The sequence below is a fragment of the Syzygium oleosum genome, unplaced genomic scaffold, assembly GCF_021117445.2.
Source record: "Syzygium oleosum isolate NSW1041296 unplaced genomic scaffold, Sole_v2.1 Sole_v2.19, whole genome shotgun sequence".
Taxonomy (NCBI): domain Eukaryota; kingdom Viridiplantae; phylum Streptophyta; class Magnoliopsida; order Myrtales; family Myrtaceae; genus Syzygium; species Syzygium oleosum.
In genome coordinates this window covers 3,151,869-3,177,993 of record NW_026607503.1, presented here as the reverse complement: position 1 = coordinate 3,177,993, position 26,125 = coordinate 3,151,869, and the positions used below count along the sequence as shown (strand labels likewise).

The following is a 26,125-nucleotide window of genomic DNA, read 5'->3' as shown; positions in this document are numbered from 1 at the left end:
AAAGAACCAAGTGTCTCATCGAGAATTAATAGGAAAAAATATATATATTAGGAAAATTGAACGAGTTGTCTTGTAAGATAAAGTCAAGGGTCACGGCCGCGACCGTGAAGGCCGATGTGTATAGCTTCGGTATTCTGATGCTCGAGATCGCGACGGGTCGGAGGCCCAATTTGCCGGTGATGGACGGGGGAAGGGAGGTCGGGCTAGTTGTTTGGGCTCAAAACATGGTGGCCAAGAATCGGCAGATGGAGATGGTCGATCCCGCCGTTTCCGGGGACGGCCTGGTCAAAGCCGGTGTGGAGGCGTGCTTCAACATTGCGTGTATGTGCACTAGCGAGCTTTCGAACGAAAGGCCAGGTATGAGCCGAGTTCTCGAGTTGTTGAATTCTTCATTCGGATGACAAAGTCTTGAGTGGCAATACGGTAATTTTTCACTTCCGGGCCGAAATTCCATTTTTCAATCGTACACACTCCAATTATGCGTGGCCACCCCAAAATGGCATCGGCCTCGAAAAATAACCTCATATGGTCTCGAAAATCGACGTCGGAGTCCAATTAGATGTAATTTCGGTTTACGGTTTAGAGTTGAGGGTTTGAAGGTTTAGCGTTGAGGGCTGAGGGTTTAGCGTTGAGGGTTGATAGTTGAGGGTAGAGGGTAGAGGGTTTAGGGTTGACGGTTGAGGGTTTAGGGTAGAGGGTTTAGGGTTGAGGGGTTGATGGTTTGGGGTTGAGGGTTTGGGGTTTGGGGTTTGCGGTTTTGGGGTTTAGGGGTTTGGGGTTAGGGGTTAGGGGTTTGGGTTTAGGACTTAATTGCACTTAATCGGGTATATGTTTTTCAATCCAATTTCATTAGTACATCATCAATTTTGAAAAATCTCAATCGGGTATATGTTTTTCCCAAAATTGGGCAAAATCGAACTCGAATTGAACCAAAAATGCAATTAAATCTTTTCTAGTCATTTTTAAGTCATAGTGTCTCTACAACAAATGATTCTGGGACTACAAGTCCTAAAACTTGTCACAAAAGTGCGTTTGAGTCCTAAAACTTGCAAAAAGTTCATTTGAGTCCTAAAACTTGCAAAAAGTTCATTTGAGTCCTAAAACTTGTCAAAATGGTTCATTTGAGTCCTAAAGTTAACACCGTTAGATTTACTAACGGAAAATACTGACGTAGCTCTGACGTGTCATTTTTAATTATTTTTCTTGAGACACGTGGCGCCACGTCAGCAAAAATAAAAATAAAAATAGAAAAAGCTGAAAAAAAACCAAAAAAAGGAAAAAAAAAAAAAGAACCGGCGGTGGCCGAAGCTCGGCGGCCGGGAAGGACCGGCGGAGGTCGCCTGGGCCTTCCCGAAGCTCGGCGACCCTCGCCGGCCCCGGGCGAGGGCCGGCGACCCTCGCTCGGATCGGGCGAGGGTCGCGCCCTCCCCGAGATCGAGGTCGCCGGCCCTCGCCGGACTCGCCGGGGCCGGCGAGGGTCGCCCGGGCCTTCCCGAAGCCCGGCGACCTCCGCCGGCCCCGGGCGAGTCCCCTGGTGAGGGCCGGCGACCCTTGCTCGGATCTCGGGCGAGGGTCGCGCCCTCCCCGATCGAGGGTTGGCGGCCCTCGCCGGGACTCGCCGGGGCCGGCGAGGTCGCCTGGGCCTTCCGGCCCGGCGACCTCCGCCGCCCGGGCGAGTCCCCGGCGAGGGCCGGCGACCCTCGCTCAAATCTGGGCGAGGGTCGCGCCCTCCCCGTATCGAGGGTCGCCGGCCCTCGCCGGGACTCGCCGGGGCCGGCGGAGGTCGCCGGGCTTCGGGAAGGCCCAGGCGACCTCCGCCGGTCCTTCCCGGCCGCCGGGCTTGGCCACCGCCGGTTCTTTTTTTTTTCCTTTTTTTTGGTTTTTTTTGGTTTTTTTTTTCAGCTTTTTCTATTTTTATTTTTATTTTTATTTTTGCTGACGTGGCGCCACGTGTCTCAAGAAAAATAATTAAAAATGACACGTCAGCGCCACGTCAGCATTTTCCGTTAATAAATCTAACGGTGTTAACTTTAGGACTCAAATGAACCATTTTGACAAGTTTTAGGACTCAAATGAACTTTTTGCAAGTTTTAGGACTCAAACGCACTTTTGTGACAAATTTTAGAACTTGTAGTGCACTTATCCCTATATTCTATAGTAGCTTCTTTCTCTCGAGAAAATATTTAGTGGTTTCAAAACACCCATCTGCTACTGACGTGACATGCATTCTTTTTTTATGTCTATATCTAATTAGAGCTGGTTTTGAACCGGACTTTTAAAAGACTTAAAGGGAGATAGGGGAAAGCAACTCCCGATATGATGGAGGGATTTTCATGTGAGTTTTGTTCGTATTCCTTCTCTCGTGGGATTAAAAAATAATAAGAATATGGGTTTTCTTTCTCTCTCTATCTTCTCTTTGCCTTGGTTTCCGCGTATGTCCGCCCATCTGAGAATCGAGCTTGGCTGTCACCACCGCCCAAGTCGCCGCACAAGATCTGGTCGGTGATGCTTGTAGATCCGATCCCTGCGCCGCCCGAGAAGCTGAGGAGGTCGTGAAGTGGAGGAGGAGGCACTCGAGGGAGGCTGAGAAATATGGCCATGGGTCTAGATCTGGTGACGGGGGAATGTGGTCGCGAGAGCGACGGCGAAGGGGTGGCTCGACCATGGAACTCCCTATCTACCTATGATAAGCCACAAGCAACGACGAAGAGGGTGGCTCTGTTTGCGAGTCATGGCGATGAGGGAGGGGTGGCTTGACCATGAACCTCCTGATCTACCGATGATGAGCTTGGCTGCAAGCAACGACAAAGGGTTGGACGGAGAATGACCGTAGATGGAGATTCGTGGTGGCTCAACCATGGATGGTTGACAACTACAAGCTTCAGCGACTGAGATGGTGGCTCGTTTGGTCGGCTCCGTCTTCCCGTGGTCGCCATGACTTCGGCCACATCTAAATGGTAGCAATGAAGGTACGAAGAGAGAAAAAAATTATATTTGTATTAGTTTTTTTTAAATTTTAAGTTAATGTCCACGTGTCAAACTTTAATTGGATAAGGGGAAGTGAGCGCACGCCACGTTAGCAACTGACGTGGCACTTTGAAACCACTGAATATTTCTCGCTCCGAAGGGAGTTTCATGAGAAAAGACTCCCCCATAAGGGACGAGTCGGTCACCGTAGCCCTGGCAAGACATCGCCCTCGTCAACGATCGTAGTGTGAGCATTTGGTGCTCAAGAATCGCTACTACAAGGGAGTTCGAACTCGCGAACACCGAAGAAGAATGTGAAAATGATCTGCCGACCTTTTTTGCTATTGGGAAAACAATACAAACAATCCTTGAACATTGACCTCGTGTGCAATGTGGTTCTTGAACTTTTAATTTGTTCAATGTGATCCCTGAGTTTTAACTCAATGTGCAATGTAGTCCCTGAACTTTTAATTTGTTCAATATCATCCTTGAACTTTTGGTACATATTCAATGCAGTTCCTGAACTATATGAAAATGTTCAATGTAGTCATTGAATTTGAATTAATGGAAGAATTACATTGAAGATTTTCATATAGTTCAGAGACTACATTGGATATGTACTAAAAGTCCAGGGACCACATTGAATAAAGTAAAAATTTATGGACCACATTGAACATTAAGCTAAAGTTAAGAGATTATATTGAATAAATTAAAAGTTAAAGAAACTGCATTGCATAACGGGCTAAAATTTAGGGATTATTTGTATCATTATCCTTTTGCTAATCCATCTACTTTGACGGTACTCACGATTTTTATGTTGCGTGCGCACATGTGCATGCATCGACACCAATCACTGATATGCCTCGTCTGGGTCAATGCGCAATTGGGTTCTTCGAGAGATGGGATTCCGAATCCTATAATTTTCATGTTTGGAGGGTAATCAAAATGTAAAATTGGGTTCCACATGAAATAGGAATCGCTCAAAAAGTTAATATCACTAAACTATCCAAAACCCAATTCAATCACTTTGTCGCCGCCACCGATGGTCGCAGCTGATGGTTGCTGCTGCCGTTGTTTGCAGGCTGCCGCCACCATTGTTGGCCACAAGTTGCCGCCGTCGCCAGTCGCCTATTGCTATCGCCGCCAGTGATAAGAGTTCTTTTTCAAAAGGGTTAAATCTTTCACGATTCACGCAATTGAAAAACGGAGAATGAGATTCCTTAACATAAGAATCCATTCGAGAATTACTTGTCATGGAACCAATGGGCCTTAGCGTACGCTTTTAGTTCGAATATGAAAATGCCTTCCGACCAATATATATTACCATCCCAACACACAAGAGCAACCTTTCATTTTGGCACACACAATAGAGTTTTTATTAAGGGTTAATACCATAAAAAATTTCAAACTGGTACACCTGTGATAAATTTACCCTTCGTTAGTTTCCGTTAAATTTTACCGTCAAATTGCTGAGGTGGATGACACGTGACAGTTGATAGATATACCAGTTTAGGGTATTACTTTTCTGTTTATCACATATTTATCAGTTTATGATTTTTCGTAGTATTAATTCAAGTTAACGAAGGTTATATTTGTCGCAAGTGTATCGGTTCGAGGTTTTTTATGGTCAAAAAATTAGTTTGAGGTAAATTTGTCACGAGTATACCGGTTTAGAATTTTTTGTGGTATTAACCCTTTTGTTAATACGAAATACATTGCATTTTTAGAACAATAAAATAATTCACCGCAAACTTTTGCAAGGGAAAAAAGTGAGAGATCAAAGTGTAACACCACCGTTGGGACTGAAGAGATATTCGATATTTCTCGAGTTATCGAATTTGTATTCGTATATTTTTTTGACCGTATCCGTATGTAAGGGTAAATTGGGAAAATAAGTCCATCTGTTTTTTCTATAAAATAGTAGCGGGTTACGTGCACGCTCCCTCTTGATCATATGATTTTCAAAGGGAGGCTATCTAAGTACACGTCAGAAAATTGTGGCGAAAGAAATACACGTGTCATTTTTGGAACCTAATAATTTTTTTTTAGCTTGATTTCGACTAATCAAGGGAAAATCATCGATTCATTGCTGAACCTATTGTACGAATATGCGGTCCTAAACTTTTGCGCTGAATTCCCATATACTGCTCCCGGTCAATTTTCGCTCGAAATTACTCACATGGTAATCTAGTCAGTGTGGATTGCATGACGTGGCAGGCTGGCGATTTGACGTGGATAACTTTACTCGAAACGATCCCGTTTGTTCTTCCTTTTCTTTCCTTTTCGTCTTCTGATTGTGTACTGTTCATCTTCTTCTACCTATCAATGTTCCGTGGAACCCACTTTAATTTCTTCAGGTGTGTTTCTCCGCTTCGTCGAAAAACTCACTCTCTGATGGCGACGAAGTTTAATGTCGTTTCGTTTGGCGTCTACTGGCAAGCCCTTGTAGGGAAACGAGCAGTTCGGCTCTTGCTAGTGATAGAGCTGTCAAAATAGATTATCGGCCCACTTTTAAATCCATATTTGAAGGCTCGATAAAAAAAAAAATCCATATTTGACGGACCGGGTTATTCCGACACTTAATAAAATTGGAAAAATGTGTTGGTGTGAGTGTATAAAAAAGCAAAGCCCACTTGGGTTTTATGGGTTTAGACCTGCCCAAACCACACCCAGACCCAGTTTGGGAGTCTCTCCTTGCTGTAATAAACACACTGAAGAAACCAAGAAACCACCACCACCACCACCACAACGGTCATCATTTATAGGAAGATTGAGGCCAAATGCTCACTCTCTCCTTCTCATACTTCGATAAAGAGCGGCCACCGCCGCCACGAAGCACACCTGGATCAGCATGATTGCCGGCGTTTGGTAGTTGATCGCGCTCTTCACCGTCGCCAACTCCACCACCAGCAGTGCTCAGTCCTGGAATCGCGATCCTCCCATTGATTCACTCGACTTGGATCACTTACTCCGCTGCCTTGGAGAGGCCCGGGGGGGGCGCGGCGCGGAATGATGCGGAGGGAGGCGGCGTGCGGGCGTAGGGGGGTCAGAGGGGGATGAGGCCCTCAGAGGGGTGGTGGTGTGCAAGGAGAGCCACGGTCGCACACAAAGAGAGAACTTAAAAATATGATTAACTCATTTCATGAAAAATAAATGATTTGAAATTAAAAAAAATCACTTGTATCGTTTGAAATAATTAGCCAATGAATTTTTTTTCATTAACAATAATAATTTATGTCTAAATATTTTCGTGGACGATGAAAATATTTTTCTTTTATTCATGGTGAAAGTGATACAAAGAATCATTTTTAGGAAAATATTGTTCAGATCGTTCCTATTCTACGAAAGAAATGAATTCACTCGTTTTTTAACTGAGTCAATGAGGTGAGGTGGCTTGTAATGGTTCATCTGTTTCTGTTCTATTCCGAAGGATTAGGTCAGTTTGAGGCAAGCTTCTCCTTTTGTTTTCTCTTTATCTTTTTTCCCATTTTAATCTCATTTAAATTATGGGTTGATTTTTTATAGCAAAGTGAAAATTACCAGGAAGAAAAAAGTGATGCGATTTACCGTAGGAGTGGCGTGGGGTAATATAGGGAAAAAAATAAGTATATGATGTTGCGACCCTCCCCTCAAGGGGGGATTAGGGGGCGAGCGGATTGAGAGCTAATGTCGAGCGGGAGTGAAAGATCCTCATATTTGAAGTGCTCTCAAACTCTTACCCGGTGCGATATTGAGAAATTACAATTTGATTTTAAACCAAAATTATATCCTATTCGGGGGTCGCCGCTAGTTTATTAAGGCCGAATAGGAGCCAAGTGGGACACGGGAGTTTGTCTCGCTTCTTACGAACCAGAGAATTTAGGGTCGGGGACTTGATTGCACTAATAATCTAAATTAGTGCCCTCTTAATACCTAAACTCGTTTTGTTTGTTTACTAAGTGATTCATGCAGTCTTTTGTCAAGTTAGGGTCGGGGACTTGGTTGCACAAATAATCATTTTGTGTTAACAAGAGACAAATAAATTGAATGCTTTTCTTATATCATAAATTGCATAGTTCAAGCAATGGCAATCTTTTATATAGACATAGATCCCAAACAAACATGGAAGATAGGATATCCCAAATTTAGACATAATGACACTATATAAAAGACACGGACAATATTCCAAATATTTGTGAGATTTGATAAATTGCGAAACATATCGATTACACAAAATCAAATTAAATGTATCTAACAATTTCACTCAAAATAAGATGATTGCAGCGAAACCAATTTGAGTTTAGAAATTAAGCTGTCAAACAGCTTAATTTTCAAAATGCCTTCATGAATAGCTTAATATATTTTATTCCAAATTTTAAATTTACGACTCGCTTGCCTTAAATTTTACAATAAATTTTTTTTTGAAAAGAAGGTAATGGGAGGAGGCAATGAATATTCTTAGTTAAATCGATTCTGATCGAGTAATTATCTGGAAAGCACACAACTTTCAAATCATGGTTGTTAGCTAACCTACTTCATGGCGCGAGGCGAGGGAAAGCAAGTCACATAGTCTTCCACCATCTTGCTTAGTTACATTTTCCAACCCTTTTTTTTCAACCCAACCCAAAAGGTAGTGAAGTTGGGCAAAACTAACAAAAATTAGTCTATGCTCTGAGTGTTCATCTTCTTATCGTTCTTGCATGTAGGTGTTGTGTAAATCTGATTGTATTTCCCTGTATAAGTCTGTGCCTCTCTAATCTGGGAAGAGAGCGAGTTATAAGTATTGTAAGAGGTTCTTCAATTTATGAAATCGTTTGCTCAAGCTTCGTGTAGAAATAGCACTCTTTTGCAAACTATAAATTTTCGAGAATTACGTAGCGGATTCCACGATTGTTAGAGCCAAGAGAATGGAGTATGTCTACAAATCTGTCATGCATGTATCTCTTCTGTCTCCTTAATTCTTTTATTGTCTATTTGATAGAAGATACTGTGTTATAATTGTTTTCCATTACGGCAGCGCATTCTACACGACCTCCACGAATTCTTTTTCCCGAGAACACAACCAATTCACCTCCCGCTTAATTGATGTGATTATTCATTTATCAGTAAATATCTTTGGTTGTTGTACGTGTGAAAATGAGAAAACATGATCTTCGTCTTTCTGCTGTATTGTTAGGTAATCGCATTTGGTGGTTGAAATTGAAAAAACAGAGAAATAAGTTTCATCCTCAGTTGCTAGAAAAAACAAAGAAAAAAAAAATCCGAATAAAAAATGGCATGCAGTTTACGAAATTGCTCACGAAATTCTGATTCATTATCAAAAGATATGCCGAAAAATAGAACGCGGCTTACGGTCCATCATTAAAATAGGAAAATGTTTTTGGTGGAAATCATTTTTCAAGGAAAATGTTTTTCCTTTTCAGATTAGGAAATTTTATTTTCCTCACTTTAAGCATACATTTTTTTTATACTACAAATAGATTTCTATTGACTAATCATTTTCAGCAAACGCATGAAAGCGCAGAAAACTAATTCGAGGAATTTTTTTTCACTCAAACAAGCACACTCGGGTAAGGTTGAAAACACGTCATCAAGGATTGCTAATTCATTGCAACTAGGCTTCTTTATTTGATACGGTACATCATCATAAAAGGTTTGAAAAATGAATGGCTAATGTCGAGGAAAAAAATTGCATATGAATTTTCTAAATAGCCATGAAATTGGGACAAAAGGGGCAAACAAGGAGAATGATCAAATATTTGCGCGTTGTAAATGTTTTATCGGTTGACAACCACTGACTTTGACTATTCAATGACAGTTTAGGAAGAGTTATTGGAGCTAACTAAACTATTCTCTTAATGAATTCTAAAGAGCCATAAATGGGGTTTATTTTTTTGCTGGTCGATCCTAATTGGGTTTTGTTGAACTTTCATTTTATATCAATCTAGGCCGGGGACGACTAATAAGTCTAATTTGGCTGACAAAAGAAGGATTCATTAGTCTGCCTCACTAGTCACTGATTATTTGTCTCGGTCTTTTATTAAGTCTTGGTCCTCGTTATATTTTCCAGCTAGGTTCCATATGGAACCATAAAAAGTTACGTCGTGCCACAGTTAAGAATCGATAATTGCCTTTTGAAAATTGGTTAAGCACAACAACTATACAATAAATTTTAATTGAAAAAACAGAATTAGGTAGGAAGGCAACTTTAGTTTATGGATGTACTTGCGCAACACCAGCATTAGATCATTACTATTAGTTGTGATCTCGCCGAGCTAATTCAGTATTTCCCAATGTTTCACATGTTTCTTCCAAAATTCAACCAATACTGGAATGTACCATGGAAACTTCTTGCAATTGCGACGGCAGGGCAGATAAGAAGAACTTTACGTCTCGAAAATATTTTATTGTTTAACAACCTTTAACTTTCAACATTGGTCGTGGGAAGACAACGACAAGTAGATGCTAATCTCCGAAATAGCCAAATGACTCTTGTCCATCTTCTTCTAAGTCATACTAGAAAAATTCATCAAATGTGGGAGTATTCCTCAGACCAATTGCAAAGTACACCTTGATTCTTGCAAACTTCCCTATTGTATTGATCAATCAATGGGTTGTCATCCAAGAAGTTTCCTTCTCCCGTTCATTTGATGACAAAGCTACCAAAGTGACAACAGAAAATCATGGATTCATAGCTTAAAAAGTAGAGGACATAATGTGAAATCGGGATAGAACATGAAGATTGTTTTTGAGCTTATATTTATTTTCGTCGTATTAGAGAAAATTTCAAAATCCTCTTAAACTCTATATCTATATGTAATACGCGTCTCAGTTTTAAGTTTTTGACATTTGTTGCAATGTTCATCTTTACGCAAAAATCCCTAACTAAAAGATCAAACTACCCCTCTGCTATGAAAATTTTATTTTATGTACCCGTCACACTATTGGCCATACAATATACATGTCAACTTAATTGGCACATAGATATTGGAGAGACTCACTTTTCATTGGTTAATCACACCCCATGTCACTATCACACGACATGTTTTACTTAAATTTTAATATGAAATCATATCTCCATATAATACAACAATAACTAATATAATAAATAGAAAGAAAATTTAGGATGTCACGGCTACAAGACCCTCTTCTACCTCTTCACGTCACACCGCCCTTTATCACAAAAGAGGGCTCGCCCCTTTGTAATTCGTTTTTTAGCTAGTTGGAAATTTTTGAAATTTTTGATTTTGAACTTTTAAGTAAAACCTAAGAAGACCTTGAGCACCATTTGTTAGGCCCTATCGATAATTCTCAAGGAAATTGGTTAAATTCCAATTAAAGTGTATTATTAGTTACAAGTAAATTAAGGTTCGGTGAGCCAAACCGGAGCCAAGGACGACAGTCTCAATTGTATATATTGCCGCGCGTTCGATGGCCAATCGCGCGGAAACTCTTATAGAAAGTAAGGAAGAAATTTCATCTAAACGTGACTTTACTGGATCAGTTAGAATTTACCTTGGACAAACCAAAAAATACGTCATCCAAACACCAAGCATAACAAGAAAGGACTATAGAAAAAAAAATCAATTGTGCAAAAGTGGGGAAAAAACGGGTTTATGAGTAGATTTCAAATTTAAAGAATTTACAAACCTCTGATTTATAATCTGCGAAGGAAAGAATGAATAGTACGGCTCAATAATAAGATCAGACAAGTTCATCAATAATTTACATTTCCAAATTGAGAGAACCAAGTCCTTTTAATTTGAATATGAGGCTAGAGCCAAATAAGACCTTCGTAACCGGATGAACCAAACCGGACCGATAAAATCCGAACCGCCAAAAAGAATTGTGGTTTTTTTTGCATTATCCGAAATGAATCGAAAATACACAAAATTTTGGCTCAGTTCGGTTTTCGATTCAATTTTCAATTCGATTTTCCAGTTTGATTCTGACGCCCCTAACTAGAACCAAAGAATTGATTGTTGATTGAGAGGCCAAACCCAAACTCAACCCCCTACAAAACCAACAGCTTCTTCTTCTTCTTTTTTTCTAAAATTGGTGAATCATTGAATATCGTAACATTATGTACTAAAATTAATCTAAATTATTAAATTTGATGAGATCCACGTGGAACTCGCCATTATCAATGCTCAAAATTTAGTTTAGTATAAATTCTACAGTTACACTAATCTATATTTATTTAATTCGGAAAAATATATTACAAATGTCATAACTTTTATAAGATGCTCACTTGAGAGCCATAATTTTCTTTTTCGATTACTTGAGTGCTATAACTTTTTTTTTCAATATCTTAAGTGTCATGTAACTTTTCAATCAATCACTTGAATGCTATATTTTTTAAAAACGTTTACCATAGGTACCATGCCGCATCGGATTTTCGACAATTGGGTGAATGTTTTAAAAAATTTGGATTAATATCACCAAAAACCCCAAACTGGTACATCTGTGACAATTTACTCCAAACTAATTTTTTAAACACCGAAAATCCCAAACTAGTACATTTATGATAAATTTACCCTTCGTTAGTTTCCGTTAAATTGGATTAATATCACGAAAAATCATAAACTAGTACACCTATAACAAAAGGAAGATAGAACCCCAGACTTGTACACATGTCAACTGTCACGTGTCATCCAACACAGTAATTTGACAGTAGAATTTAACGAAAACTAACGAATAGTAAATTTGTCACAGATGTACGAGTTTAGGGTAAATTTATCACGGATGTACCAGTTTGAGATTTTTCGTAGTATTAACCTATTTATCTATCCTGCCTCCTCCACGCTCACGCCAAGCAATTCTTCCCGATTCTCAATTAGGTTTTGACCACCGTATCGTGCCCGACACTCCACTTAATAATGAAACTTCAGCCTTGTCCACCTCTTCAACTTCTTGACTTGCATGAATTTGTTTCGCAGATGATCCGATCTTTTCTCAGTCTTTATTTATCCTGCCTCCTCCACGCTCACGCCAAGCAATTCCTCCCCATTCTCTCGTTTTTGCCCAATGACAGACCCAGACATGATTAATGCTGTCAGCTCCATGAATACCTATCAAGTGCTGCTGCTCATTCTTGTTCTTTTGCGAGCGATGACCAGCAGCGCCGAGCCGAGTAATCGGCGGTGTGTCGCTGCATCCTGCGGTAACATTCACAATATAAGCTATCCGTTTGGATTGAGTGGCTCAGAGGGATGCGGTGACTCGACGATAGAGCTGGCTTGCGAAGATAATCGCACCGTCTTATACTTCCGTGATGGCCGGTACTATTTGCAGTCCATCGATTACTCCGCTCGGGAAATTAGATTGGTTGACGACGGGCTGCAAAAGGACAATTGCTCGTCTCTCCCCCGTCAGTCGTCGGTCCGGTACAAATGCAGGAACGCCCGCTATCCATACAACCCATACTATCTGGACGTCGCCACATTGGTCATTGTGAACTGCTCAAAGCTGGTCAATTCTCCATTCTACATTTCTACCGGTCCATGCATCCCGGGGTCATCTTCATCCAACACATCATCGAATTGGAACTCGTATGCTCTGATCCGTCCGAAAGCATCGGATGTTAGGGACTTTTGCACCATTAGCAGCTGGACGTGGGTACCGTGGCCGATGGAGATTAATGACAGCTCCAGCTACGAGCTAATCCATAAAATCATGGCCGATGGATTTGTTATCCGCTTCGACGTATTTGCGGTGAAGAGAACTTTCTTTTGCTTCTTTGATGTCTACAGCATCTACACAGGTCAGGCTTGCGGATCCAAGTACTACTACGGCGGTAAGCATTGGTTGGCAGTGAAATTTTACAGCCACTTTGCATGATTCTGCACACTCTTTGACTTGCTACTTTCTTCTCCAAAATATTTAGAATCCAAGAAACTTATGACAAAATACACATGTTAGTATAAGTCAACATTTGTGTATATGAAAGGTTTTGGGAGTCTCACGTTACTTATTAGGAGTTGCAAGACTCGCAAAAAACTAAAAGTTTAGATTTTCTTTTTTTCTTAATTAGTTAGTTACTTAACTAATAATGTAAGAGACATTTGTTAACAAATTACTTACAAATTGTATTCATCTATCTATAAGAGGAACAAATGATTTATTAAGAATGAACATCACCGTTCCTCCGTATTTGTTGACTCCAAACAAAGGAAAGGGCGTTTCTTGTGTTGTCTATCATCCACGTGAAATGAAGCTTATTATTTCCATTTATTTGCGCATGCACGCATCCCACTTCTCATATTCTTTTGGACAAAATTCAACTTTTACAAAGCGGCTTGCTACTGCTCTGTTTCGTCAGTTTTGTTTCCCAAATTTTTTTCCTTCAATTCCTTTTCACAGCATTTGTTCCTTTCGCAGGTGTCCTAAATGATATTGTAATTTGGACAATTGGAGGTTTTATAGTACTACTAGGTAAGCCGCAATGATTTGTTCTTAATATAATTAAAGAAAATAACTCATTCTAACCTATCAAAATTTTCCTCAGTGTATTTTTGTGTAGCAAAATTCGTAATCGGGACGCCATTTGTTGCGATATTTCTAATCTACAAGTACAGAAGAAGGCACTTAGCAATGGACAAGAATATCGAAGAATTTTTGCAAGCTCATAACAACTTTTCGCCTATAAGGTACTCTTACTCAAATATTAAGAAGATCACTGGAAATTTTAAGCACAAATTAGGTGAAGGAGGGTATGGTTCTGTGTACAGAGGAACGCTCAGAAGCGGCAACGAAGTGGCCATCAAAATTTTAAAGCAGTCCAACACCCACAACCAAGATTTTATCTGTGAAGTGGCTAGTATCGGAAGAATTCACCGTGTTAATGTAGTGCAACTCATCGGTTTTTGCTTTGAAGGCTCAAAACAAGCTCTCGTGTATGATCTCATGTCAAATGGATCTTTGGATAAGCACATTTTCACCAAGGAAGATGATAAGTTTCTTGATTACCAGAAAATATATGAAATTGCTCTTGGGGTGGCGAGGGGGATTGAATACTTACATCGGGGGTGTGACATGCAAATATTACACTTTGACATCAAGCCTCACAATATTCTTTTAGACGAGAATTTCACTCCGAAAGTTTCTGACTTTGGACTCGCAAAACTTTATCCCACTGATCAGAGCATAGTCTCATTGACTGCTGCAAGAGGAACCTTCGGATATATGACGCTCGAGTTGTTCTACAAGAACATCGGTGATGTTTCTTATAAAGCGGACGTCTATAGCTTTGGGATGTTGCTCATGGAAATGGCAGGTAGAAGGAGAAATTTAGATGAACATGCGGAACGCTCAAGCCAAATTTATTTTCCGCAGTGGTGTACGACCAAGTTAATGAACGAAAAGGTGTTAAAATGGAAGAAGTAGTAGAAGAGGAAAGGAATGTGATAATAAAGATGACAATAGTTGCACTTTGGTGTATACAGTTAATCCCTGACCATCGGCCTTCAATGAGCAAAGTCCTAGAAATGCTCGAAAGAGATGTTGGTAATCTTCCAATGCCTCCAAAACCACTTACTTACCCAACGGACGTGCCAGCTAACAACGACGAAGCCGAGATGGAACTAAAAACATTCTCAACTTCATCGAGCGGTCCGATAAATTTCGTCTAGTTTTTCTTTTCGAGATAACAATGATATGTAGAGACCCATGCAGAGTTTGATTTGGAAAAGCTTTGTGTCTTGGTCATATGTCCCCACAATCTAGTATTATGTGCGAAGGGACTCGAGCTAGCTAGTTTAGCTCGACAGTAACTACTTTTAAGATTGTGTTCTTCTAGCTCTTGGGTTAATGCTGTGTTGTTGTGCATCATATAGTTCTACTACCTTGCATCCTCCTTCGAAAGGATAAACGAATTGGTAATATTGATGAAGCCAACCTTAATTAATTGAATATTTTGGTGGAAAAGCTCTAGCTAAAAAGTGAAATTTTCAATTTAACATAATTATAGCCAAGAGTCATCAAGAAAGAAGTATTCCCCTGTATTCATCTTACTGCATTCCTCTACTTTTGGCAACTGGGAGGCACTGTAAATTTGGGATCCCGAACCCTTCGCCGAGAATTAGGGATCATTCACACATTTCATGAAGGTTAGGTATCGAAATCCTTGATAACGACAGAATTTGACCCTTAATCGAAAACGTCGACATTACATCAACATGGCATTCATGTTTCTCACTGCGTTTCTTCCGCACTTAGCAACTAGAGATGTTACGTTCTTAGGACCTCGAACCCGACAACGAGAATTTAATTGACAAAGTATCGGATTCACATTAAATTGAATCCTTTCTCACATCATTTTTTTGCCAATTTGGTTCACATCCCCAAAGCACTCATTAAATCTCACATTCCTACACATCACTAACCTCCCCAACCGGCTCAGCCCCCACCCTAATGTAAAATGTTGTTCCTAAACTTTTAATTTGTTTAATACGGTCCATGAACTTTTAGCAAACGTTGAATCTAGTCCCTAAATTATCCTTCCATTAATTCAAGTTAACGGAATTTGGCTAATTTGGCTTCCAATCAGATAGGTTTGAACGGTGGACAAAAAAATAACGTTACAGTGGAAAGAGGAAGAAAATCTAACGGTTTTTTTTTCACACAATTCGGCCCCAATTGCCTCATTCAAAGCCCAACTCGAAAGAGTTGGGCCTCATCTAAAGTTAAATTAAGAGGACCATTGATGTTGATTTGGTATGGTTTGTAAGCAGGAAGAAAACCAAATCAAACTTTTGCTCTTTTCTTCCAAATCAATCGAATGTTTTTAAAACCGCATAGGAGACCATACCGGATTACTCGGCGGTATGTGGCTCAATCGATTCGATCGGTTGAACAGGTTATATTGGCCGGTTCATTTTAAATATTATATCTTTAAGCAGCTTAATTACATATTTATACGCAACTGAAATGATGAGCGCGCTATTTTCTCACGTGAGAGGGTCCCTAGCTATTTCCCACTGGGTTTAGGCAATATTCTCGCTCATTTTCAATCAAGTATTTTTGGTCTCTACAAATTAAAAAGATTATTGGAGTAAAATTAAAAAATAAGAAGAAGCAACGGCTGAAAAGAGAGAGTGCTGTTCTTTTCATCTCGACAAAAATTAAAACCGAAAGTGACAGGCCTCATCTGTACTGATCCGGTATAATTTGTAACCTGGATTGAAATCAAATCAGACATTTGCTCTTTTTCTTCCATACCAATCCAATGTATTTAAAACCGGGTCGGAGATCATACCGGATCACTTGGCGGTATGCCGTTCGACCGGTTCAAAAGCGGCCGGTTGAATATAAATATTATATGTAATTTTAATTAACTTAATTACATGAGATGGCGAGGGCGCTAGTATTCTCTCACCTAAGAGGGTCGCGAGTTCAACATTTTTTTAAGTGCAAATTGACACCTATGTGTTTTTCAAAAAGGAGCAAGTCCAATGGAGTTAATAGATATATTGCCTACTTATAGCATGAAGCAGTCCTATGATTCAGCTCGTAAGGTGTCCATACCATCTTTGATGTATAAATGGTCCAGACCGATTCTGGTTAGTCCGCTTGTTGAACCAGGTCAAATCTGATTTTTTGAGGGGTCTAATGTGTCCGTCGATGATGATATGCACTGTACATTGAAATTCCGCAAAAAAATTCATGACTAAATTGATCAAATTGAAAATTTTAGGACTAAATCTGCCGCTGTATAATAGGTTCATGACTTTTTGGTTGATTTCCCTCCGGTAAGTGCCCAAAGAAGAAAAGGAATTTATGCAATCGTAAAAATTTTCCAAAATGAAAGTATGTGCGCTTCGATGCAAATTTTATGATCTCCAAACTTTCAATCGAGGTCGTATTTATTTAAGAAGAAACATGACCGACACAAGTTTTGCAAACTATTCTCAAATGGGAAATCTGGGGTTTTAAATGTAGTGATTTTGCAAGCATGCAATAATTTAACGGCTGTAACTTTGTAATGTAGTATAAACATTAAATATGCTCGTTAGATCAAATGTCGACATCAGACATGCTGGCTATCAAATTCCATACCAATTAGAAAGTAGTCACAGAAAAATTATATGAAAAAACGCACCTCCAAATGATATAATTGACCAACTAAGGCGAACAATTGAAACCTAAAAATGAACATGTACAGCATAAATAATGTAAAAAAATTCGACAAATTAAAAAAAGAGAGACTAGAGTCTTCACCGTATGGCCACGGGTGGCAGCCGAGAACAGGGCCATGAATGGCGACGCGACCCAAGGTCACCATAGACACGATGGGTGGCGCATGGGCACGACCCCAGTCTGGACATGTGCCGCCCCCAAAAAGTTTTTTTTTTTTTTAAAGGAAGAAGTGGGGCCACCAAGGTAGGAGCTCATGGCGGCAATGGCGGCTAGGGTCGACGGTGACGAGGAGGTGTGTGGTCGCGGGTCGTTAAATTAGGACGGGAGAGAAGGAGAGGGAGAGAGAGCGAAATTAGGGTTGGGATTAGGAATTTGAAGCTGAATTCTAGCTGTGACCAAAATCTAGAGGGCTAATTTTTGTGGTCAAAGACCGGTTCCGGCGACCAGATGATACAAGCCCTCTCGATTTGGTCGCTAGAACTGCTTCTAGCACCAAATTTCGTTTGGTCGCTACTGACCATATTAGTTGCGGTACTTTGAAGGACAATATTGAACATTTTCATATAATTCGTGGACTAAATTGAATATGTATTAAAAGTTCAAGGATTACATTAAATAATTTAAAAATTTATGGACGAAATTGCATATTAGGCTAAAGTTTATGGATCATATTGAACAAATTAAAAGTTCATAGATCACATTACATATTAGGTCAAAATTCGAAGACCATTTATGTCAGACTACTTTAAACACCACTCAGAGTTTCTAGGACTTGTGAAATTGAGCGGGGGTATGGCTTTTCGATTCTTGTGACGTTGAGGACGTAGCTGTGAGAGAGAGAGAGAGAGAGAGGGAGAGAAATCAGGCGCATGCCAAACCCTAAGTGGGGCTCATAGTGATGCTTTTTGGTTCTTCCATCACTGTCACTGCTCCTGGTCCACCTCCACCTCCAGGTCTTTCTACTCCACTTCCAGCACCAGAGAGAGAGAGAGAGAGAGAGAGAGAGAGAGAGAGAGCTTCCATGGATGATGAGACAGAGACCCCACCACTACCACCACCACCACCACCACCACCCAGATCAGTAGTAGGTCACACCCCCCCATTCACATTCATCTGCACTCCCCTGTCCAACCCCATATGATCTGACCAATGCCAATAGTTTCCTGAGCTCTCCAAAAAAGTTGAAACCTTAAAAACCAAAAGCACAGAAAGAGAAGAAGATTGATATAATTCAAGTCAAGATCATGGAAGGTGGGACACAGCTCCACCCTAGCCATTTCATCTGGGTATATCCCTCTCTTTTGGGTAGTGCCATAAACTAATATAAAAAAAATATCTACAAATTCACTTCATCTTCAAGATTACTACAGTTCAGCATCATAAACTTCTCGATCGTTGTAAAACTGTATGCTGCCGGCTGATAAATAAGTGCAAAACTAGGGTTCAAGTATTACAAAAAAATTATCTGACGACATGGTTTGAATCTTTTAAGGATAGGAACATTGTCGAGCTTGACGTTGTGGTGACAAACATGCTGATTCTTCCTGAAACCCCGGAAGGTGAATAAGAAGAACACGTACGAAGCAAGACGGAACATCTTGACTTGTGCATGAAAATCGACAAAACCAGCCACCTGTACCCCAGTTCATAGTCAAACCTCGTGTTAACTTTCACAGCTCAAAAGTGGCAAAACCTCATTCCACCGATGACACGAAGCGAAACCCATTTCGTCACTCTTCGCGGTTCTTGTAGCTTCTCTCTCTATTCAAAGATCTAGGGTTATGGTATTAATAAGTATAGGATAGAACTCTAGCTTTGTGGGAGACATTTGACAGTGAATCTCCAGGTTAAGATCGGTTGGTCCATGCTAACCACGCTGGAGCGCTTGTAGCATGTACTATCGATGTCATTATTCAAGGACGACAACGACGATTCGGTTCCTATACAATTGGAACATATCGAGATAAATTTGAACACGACAATATTAACTTGAACCAATACGAATCAAACACGGTTTTTGTTGTTTTCGATAAAATAAATCGCTTTGGCGACAACGTGAATATGACGATACGGTAGGAATTTCCAGCCCTCCATCGTACCTATGACGAATATCATGTGTCGAGGACGAACAAAATCATGGAGGTTGGGATAAAGGGCTTGCGCATAATAGCATGTAGGCCAGGTGCATCTTCTTTGGTCCGACGTTTCCTTCTCGTTCAAGCATATAGGACACGATATTGGCACGAAAAGATAGAAACAACAGAGGACACAATAAAGTTGAACGTGTAAATCTAATTAATTATTTTTGGGCTTACAGGACTATTGAAAACGAGCCACCACGTACCATGAATAGCAGCAACTGTGGAAGCATAATTAACAATTTGTGTACTCACCCACATGGCAAGACTCTTTCCATAACACAGGGAGCTGATTGCCCCATTAATAAAGAAGTAGTGGTGGGTAATGGGGGTTGCAAATGCTGGCGTGGGAACATGGGAATGGACAAGCATGACTATAGATGCCGAGGTATAGAAAATATTTATTTATTTAGATTTCGTTTGTGTCATGAAAAATAAATAATTTGAAAAACATATTCTTAAAGATGATCTCTTACATCGATTACAAAAACGAATGACCAAAAGACACTTTTATCGTTTACGAAAATATTTAGACATTCATTATTATCGATGATGAAAATATTTTTTATTAACTAATTACTTCAAGAGATATAAGCGATCATTTTTTTGAAAAATGTTTTCTGAATCATTCATTTTTCGCAAAACAAATGCACCCTACTAGGTGCTAAACTATCCACCCAATCATAAATTTTTGTAATATCATCATATATCAAGTGTTCTATGCTGTCGGCTTGTCGTAGTTTTCATCTTGCTTGATCTATGCAATGGGGTCGTATTGCGGGTGCGACATGTAAGGCTGAGCACTGCAAGCTTTGCCCGCAAAGCAGACGATGCTCGATGCGGTGCCTAATTTGTGTTGAACAAAGGAAAACACATGAATTTTGTGCCACGCTATCGATGTCACATCTATCATGCGATCAATAAAAGTAAAGATGGTAATATAAAAATTTGATTGCACTGACTAAAAGTGTGTATGGATAGATTTTTATTTCTTTTACTACTTTCTTTAATCTAATTTTTGCGATGAACGCACTTTTTTCAATTCAAATCACTTAAAACTTTTACAAAATGCGAATCTTCACGTGTGATTTCACTTTTAACTCCTTTATATTTTTTAAAATTTAAATAATATTTTAAATTTTGACCGAATAAGAAAAGAAATCGTTCATTTAACATTAACAAAAATACAAACAAACAGGTCTGGAAGACTTAACGGTAGTTCGACCCCCATGTTTTTTGGCATTTGAAGTGTTGGAAATAGGGTTAATAGCGTAAAAAATTCCAAACTGGTACATATGTAACAAATTTATCTTTAACTAATTTTTTGACTATCAAAAATCCCAAATCAGTATACCCGTGACAAATTTACCCTTCATTAGTTTTTTTCAAATTTTACCGTCAAATTGCTGAATCGAATGACACGTGATAATCGACGAGTATACTAGTATATTTGTCACCGGTATACCAATTTGTGATTTTTCGTGGTATTAATCCAATTTAACGGAAATTAACAAAAGGTAAATTTATCACAACTGTACGGTTTGGATTTTGTATGGTTTAAAAAATTAATTTGTGATAAATTTATCGAAGATGTATCCTTTTGAGATTTTTGATGATCGAAAAATTAGTTTAAAATAAATTTATCACGATCGTGTTAATTTGAAGTTTTTCATGATATTAACACATTTATATCTCCGAACAAATGTGCTATCACACGGTCACACCAGCGATGGAAAACACAGAGGGAATTTTGTGGATAGTGATGAAAGGGATTGGCCGGCCGGCTCCGGAATTGAAACGCGCCCTATAAGCGCACTCATCTCGACAGCCCACGGAACCAAAGAATGAAGAACACATGAACAGCCTCTCGAACCAGAAACGGACAAGAAAAATTCGGAATAGAAAAGGAAACTGCTGCTGCTGCTGCTTCTTGCTGCTGGCTGCTGGCTGCTGGCTGGTGTGTGTGGGTCCATTTCCGCCATGGCACCCACCTCAACACTCACTTAAACCAACATCATTGCCACCCAGAATCTCTCCCCCGTCTCTCTCTCTCTCTCCCACCAACACTAGCACCCAGCTGTTCCTTTCATTCCCCACAATCCCACAAGAGGAAAAAGGTTGCGTCTTTCTAATTTGTCTGGCGTTCCTGTGGTTGTGGCGGTGCTGAGGTTTCTGCCGGGGGAGTGAACGAGAAAAGCTTCGGTTTTTTATGATGGGCAGCCGGTGAAAAAGGAGTTGGGGTCTGGGCTGTTTTTGGGTCTTGGTGTGATGGGGAATTGCTTGTGTAGATGGAAGCCTTCGATTTACAGAGTCTCCTCCAATGCTAAGTCAGGTTGGTATTCAAATCTCTCTCTCTCTCTCTCTCTCTCTCTCTCTCTCTCTATCTCTATGGTGAAGTGAATCTTTAGCAGCAAATGGGTTGTGTTAATGTTTGATTATGGTAGCGCCTTTGATGAAAGATCAGGTGAACTGAGAACAAATTTTGATGCTAGTGGGAATATTACTCTGTTTGTCCCTTTTTTAATCCTGCCTCATTTATTTTTTAAATTTCGGGTACTCAGTTTTTCATTCTTAATTGCAGTTTTTCTCTTTGCTGTCTGTCTTGTTAGTCCTTTCTTTTCCCATTTTTATTTATTTATTTCTTAGTTTATCAAGTAACGTGCGATTTGTTAAAATTTCTCATATTTTTTGCCATCATCCTTCAGAAAGTTGGCAGCCCTTTTGGAATCAGAATTGGTGTTGTGCAAGATATGCCCTTTTCGAACTCTATGTGAATCTTCTTAGAGCTTCATAGAATCTTGTTTTTCTTGACCCAAAGGATACACTATTTTTAGCCTGCGCATTGCCTGACAGAATCTACCTTTTCTTTCTATTTTCTTTGCCCATTGTAGAATATGGTAATTTGATGTTCCTTGTGAGATCTGTGCTTGTATAAAGATAGAAGGTTGGTTTTGCACCTTCTTTCATTTTGATGCATGCATATGAGGCTTTCAAGTCTTGTCCCGTGCATGTCATTTTTGCTGTTATTTCCCTCCATAAAATTAGTTTAGGATCCTTTACCATTCAAAAGATATTGGATTCGATTTTTAAGATCCTTTACCGTCCATTTTTACCTTGTTCTATCCAGATGAATATGGCACATAGTTGTTTGGAAATGTTGGTATTCTTTCTCGTTGTCAGGGCAGGGTTTTGGCTTACTGTGTTAGGCTTTTGCCTTTCTATTTTCAGAATCCCCCAAGAACGAGAGCCCGTCCACGAAACATAAAGGGGATGAACGTAAATTACCGTCAAATCCTGAGGAGGTGGAAGATCTGCGCCGTGATGCAGCTGCCAATCCGCTGATTGCGTTCACCTATAGCGAGCTGACGATCATCACTGCAAATTTCAGGCAAGATCGGGTGTTGGGTGGCGGTGGATTTGGAAGCGTGTACAAAGGGTTTATCTTGGAGGATTTGCGGGAGGGACTGGAGCCTCTCCAAGTTGCTGTTAAGGTTCATGACGGCGATAACAGTTATCAAGGCCACCGTGAGTGGCTGGTGAGAAATTTTTCCCTTTCCCTAGCTTAATTATGAAGTGATTGTTTTAAATTGTTGTAACCTCTTTTCGATGGATATGAAAGTGTATCCTGATTTTTCAAGTTGGTTTGATTAATACTTTTCTGGATTTTAGGCAGAAGTCATATTTCTGGGGCAGCTTTCTCATCCGAATTTGGTGAAATTGATCGGGTACTGCTGCGAAGATGAACATCGAGTGTTGATATACGAGTACATGGCTCGGGGTAGCGTGGAACATAACTTATTTTCGAGTAAGTAGTCCCTTACAATTTTCCTACCAATGACAAAGAAGAACACGGAGAAGTGATTTTAGGAAGAAATGTTTCAGATGCACTAGAATATGACGATTTTGTTAGTTGCTCAATGTTATTATCGCCTCATTTTGTTAGCTCCCTCTTATGAAGAAGAACACAGGGAAGTTATTTAGGATAAGGAAGAAATATGTTAGATGCACTAGAAAAAAGAGGTTTTAGTTTGTTCCTCAATCTTATTCATGCCTCATTTACTGTTAGCTCTCTCTTATGAAGCTTCAAGATTCACCCTGATGATCAATCTTTCTCCTTCTAATTAACTAGGACAGGTTCAACTTCTGAAACTTAAGAAGTCAGTTCAGGGTAAATAATGATTGTAATGTAAGTTCCTTGGGAAGAAGTAACAAAAAGAATGTGTCAATTACCCTCTGATAATCGGTATCCTTGAAAGGCCACAGTATCTAGTGGGATAATATACGTCTTTCTTTCACGGTTGCTTTTGTCCAAAGGAAACCCTTCAAATTAATGCCTTGTATGGCAAAGGAGGGCACATATCCTTTTCAGTTATTCTCCCCCCTGATGATTTTTGCTCTGTATCCCCAGTGTCAGACTCTGGCTTGTTCATCTGAAAAACTTTGTTCTCAGTAATTATTGTTGAGACATCGATTGTTGTTCTTTGAAGTCCAATATATGCGCACTCTCTGATTTTCTTGTTTTCTGTTTTTGTTAGGAGTATTGCTCCCTCTTCCATGGTCTATCAGAATGAAAATTGCATATGGTGCTGCCAAAGGTCTTGCTTTCCTCCATGAAGCTGAGAAGCCTGTCATCTACCGTGATTTCAAGACGTCTAATATTCTTTTAGATCAGGTCAGTGGATCAAATGCTCTATAATTTTTCTACTTTGACCGGAGGAAGGAATTTTACAGGATTCAGTAACATGTGTTGAAGTTTGTGATCGAGAGCAAACAACAATGCCGTGATCCACGCATGGACATAATTTTGCTGACAGTGCAATTTGTAATCTTCTAAGGTAGTTCAATAGCATAAAGCATGCCCATTCACTGACTACAAAATCACCAAATCACATGTAAAAGCTCAAATTTTATTCTCTGGCTGTACCATTTTGTCGAGTGAATTACTAAATGTATGGGTCATGGTTAAAAGTCAAAATTGCGGATCCCTGTATTGGACTAGAAAAATGGTAGTTCAGTAGACACTGAAATAGTTGTTTCCTCTTGGCATTTGGGTGTCTTTAGCTCACAATTCTAGTTTAACCAAACAGGAGTACAATGCCAAGCTCTCTGACTTCGGTCTTGCAAAAGACGGACCTGTTGGAGACAAATCACATGTTTCCACTCGCATAATGGGAACATATGGATATGCTGCGCCGGAATATATAATGACAGGTCACAATTCTATAAACTTCACTTTTAACTTATGATGTAATCTTGTTTGTGTCTGTACTAGCATTTGAACAAATTTTTTTCCCTAAAAGAGCTTTTTCTAATGAACAGGAAGACTGAGTTTATGTCTGCTCTCTTGTAATAAGTCATCTCTTTATGCATTGTGTTTTCATTACAAGAATCCATCTCTGTGCAGGGCATTTGACTCCTCGGAGTGATGTATACAGCTTTGGCGTAGTCCTTCTAGAACTTCTTACAGGGAGGAAATCGTTAGATAAATCTAGGCCTGCACGGGAGCAAAACCTCACGGATTGGGCGCTTCCTTTGCTCAAAGAGAAGAAGAAGATACTCGACCTCGTGGACCCGAGGCTGGATGGTGATTATCCCATCAAAGGAGTGCACAAAGCGGCGATGCTCTCCTTCCATTGCTTGAACCGGAACCCCAAAGCTAGGCCTCTTATGAGAGACATAGTAGATTCCTTGGAGCCTCTTCTGGTAACTGATGAGGTTTCGATGGAGACTACTGTGACTGTGATTAGTAACGAAGTTCCCGATGCTGATACAAAACAAAAGGAAGATATACAATAGAATTGCATTCAGACTGTCGATTTTCTTGGGTTCTTTTCCATTTTCAGTGATTTCCACCTGCAACAGAAAAAAAGGAGATTTTTTCTTTACATTTAGATAGCTTTCTGCTGTGTATCTAAAGGAAGGAGAGCAGGGTGTGGTTTTTTTAGTGCGGAGGCATACTCACGACACCTTTCAATTGAAACTGATGTACTGTACTGAGCATGTAAATATCGATCTGACCGTAAATGTATGCACACGATTGGCTTGCTTGATACAAATTTTCATTCCATATCGCATTTGGCTTCTTGAATGTAAGCTTCGATAATGAATTCATTACTTACGGGGTTCTTCTGCAAGGTGAACATTCCAAATTACTTCGAGCTCTTGAGATGAACTGGGGTTTGATTTTGAAGTAAAAGCTGAGGTCTAGATTTCGTCTTCCGCTTCTTTCTCGGCACTTCGCTCCTGGTAGTATGAGGGCATTGCAAGCGTGCAATCTCTGCACTGTCCGATGCCGTGAATCCCATTGTCACTCTGATCTGATGTGGATCTCATGGCTTTTGACAGTCCAGATTGCACAATGTGTGGCTCATTACTCTGCATGGGTACTTCTCAAACATAATCTGTGAAATAGATAACAAATTGTTTTGGGTGGAAATAACTGAACAACCAGAAGGTAGAGCTTGCGGAGTTTCTTGAAGGTTTGATGCACATTGCTCCATAAATACTAATAAGAACTTCACAATCAATCTTGAAGAAACTGATTGCTGTAAGGATCAAGAGACCCAAGAAGTCCTGCTGAAGTTCGTGTCGCCATTACGAAATAAAGATGCCATGGCTTCGGCGTCTCATTCCAAAATGCATGACCATGATGTCTAGGATTGATTGTGTTGCATACTCTTAGTCCTGTGTCTTCAGAATCAGAGAACATGATCTATTCACTTCACTCCAAGAAGAAAGACAGATGAACCGAGCATTCGGCATCGATAGAAGATGCACTCCTCGCTGCTACCCGGTGACGACTCGCGCCAAATCGATTGGGTCTCATCATATCTGAAGAGGTTGAGCTTCTTCACCCACTGTATGTAACAAGAAAAGTGGTCCTACTGTGATTAGGAGGGCATGGC

At 40.0% G+C, this 26,125-nt stretch overlaps 1 protein-coding gene and 1 pseudogene across 1 annotated transcript; both read left to right on the top strand.

Annotated features, from left to right (window-relative positions):
* Positions 1-11,988: 11,988 nt before the first annotated feature.
* LOC115670427 (rust resistance kinase Lr10-like) lies at positions 11,989-14,095 on the top strand (annotated as a pseudogene).
* A 6,958-nt stretch (positions 14,096-21,053) lies between these two features.
* Positions 21,054-25,276, top strand: LOC115670426 (probable serine/threonine-protein kinase PBL16). The gene is made up of 6 exons (XM_030591699.2): positions 21,054-21,552; positions 22,449-22,756; positions 22,890-23,025; positions 23,756-23,892; positions 24,308-24,431; positions 24,625-25,276. The coding sequence occupies exons 1-6, from the start codon at positions 21,489-21,491 to the stop codon at positions 25,014-25,016; spliced, it is 1,161 nt and encodes a 386-aa protein (XP_030447559.1). The 5' UTR covers positions 21,054-21,488; the 3' UTR covers positions 25,017-25,276.
* The last annotated feature ends 849 nt before the right edge of the window (positions 25,277-26,125 follow it).

Bases quoted from the DNA above. Each gene is read 5' to 3' on its own strand.
- LOC115670426 (XM_030591699.2), top strand. From the start codon at position 21,489: ATGGGGAATTGCTTGTGTAGATGGAAGCCTTCGATTTACAGAGTCTCC. The intron at 21,553-22,448 runs GTTGGTATTCAA...TTCTATTTTCAG, and splicing joins CTCCTCCAATGCTAAGTCAG to AATCCCCCAAGAACGAGAGC. The intron at 23,026-23,755 runs GTAAGTAGTCCC...TGTTTTTGTTAG, and splicing joins GGAACATAACTTATTTTCGA to GAGTATTGCTCCCTCTTCCA.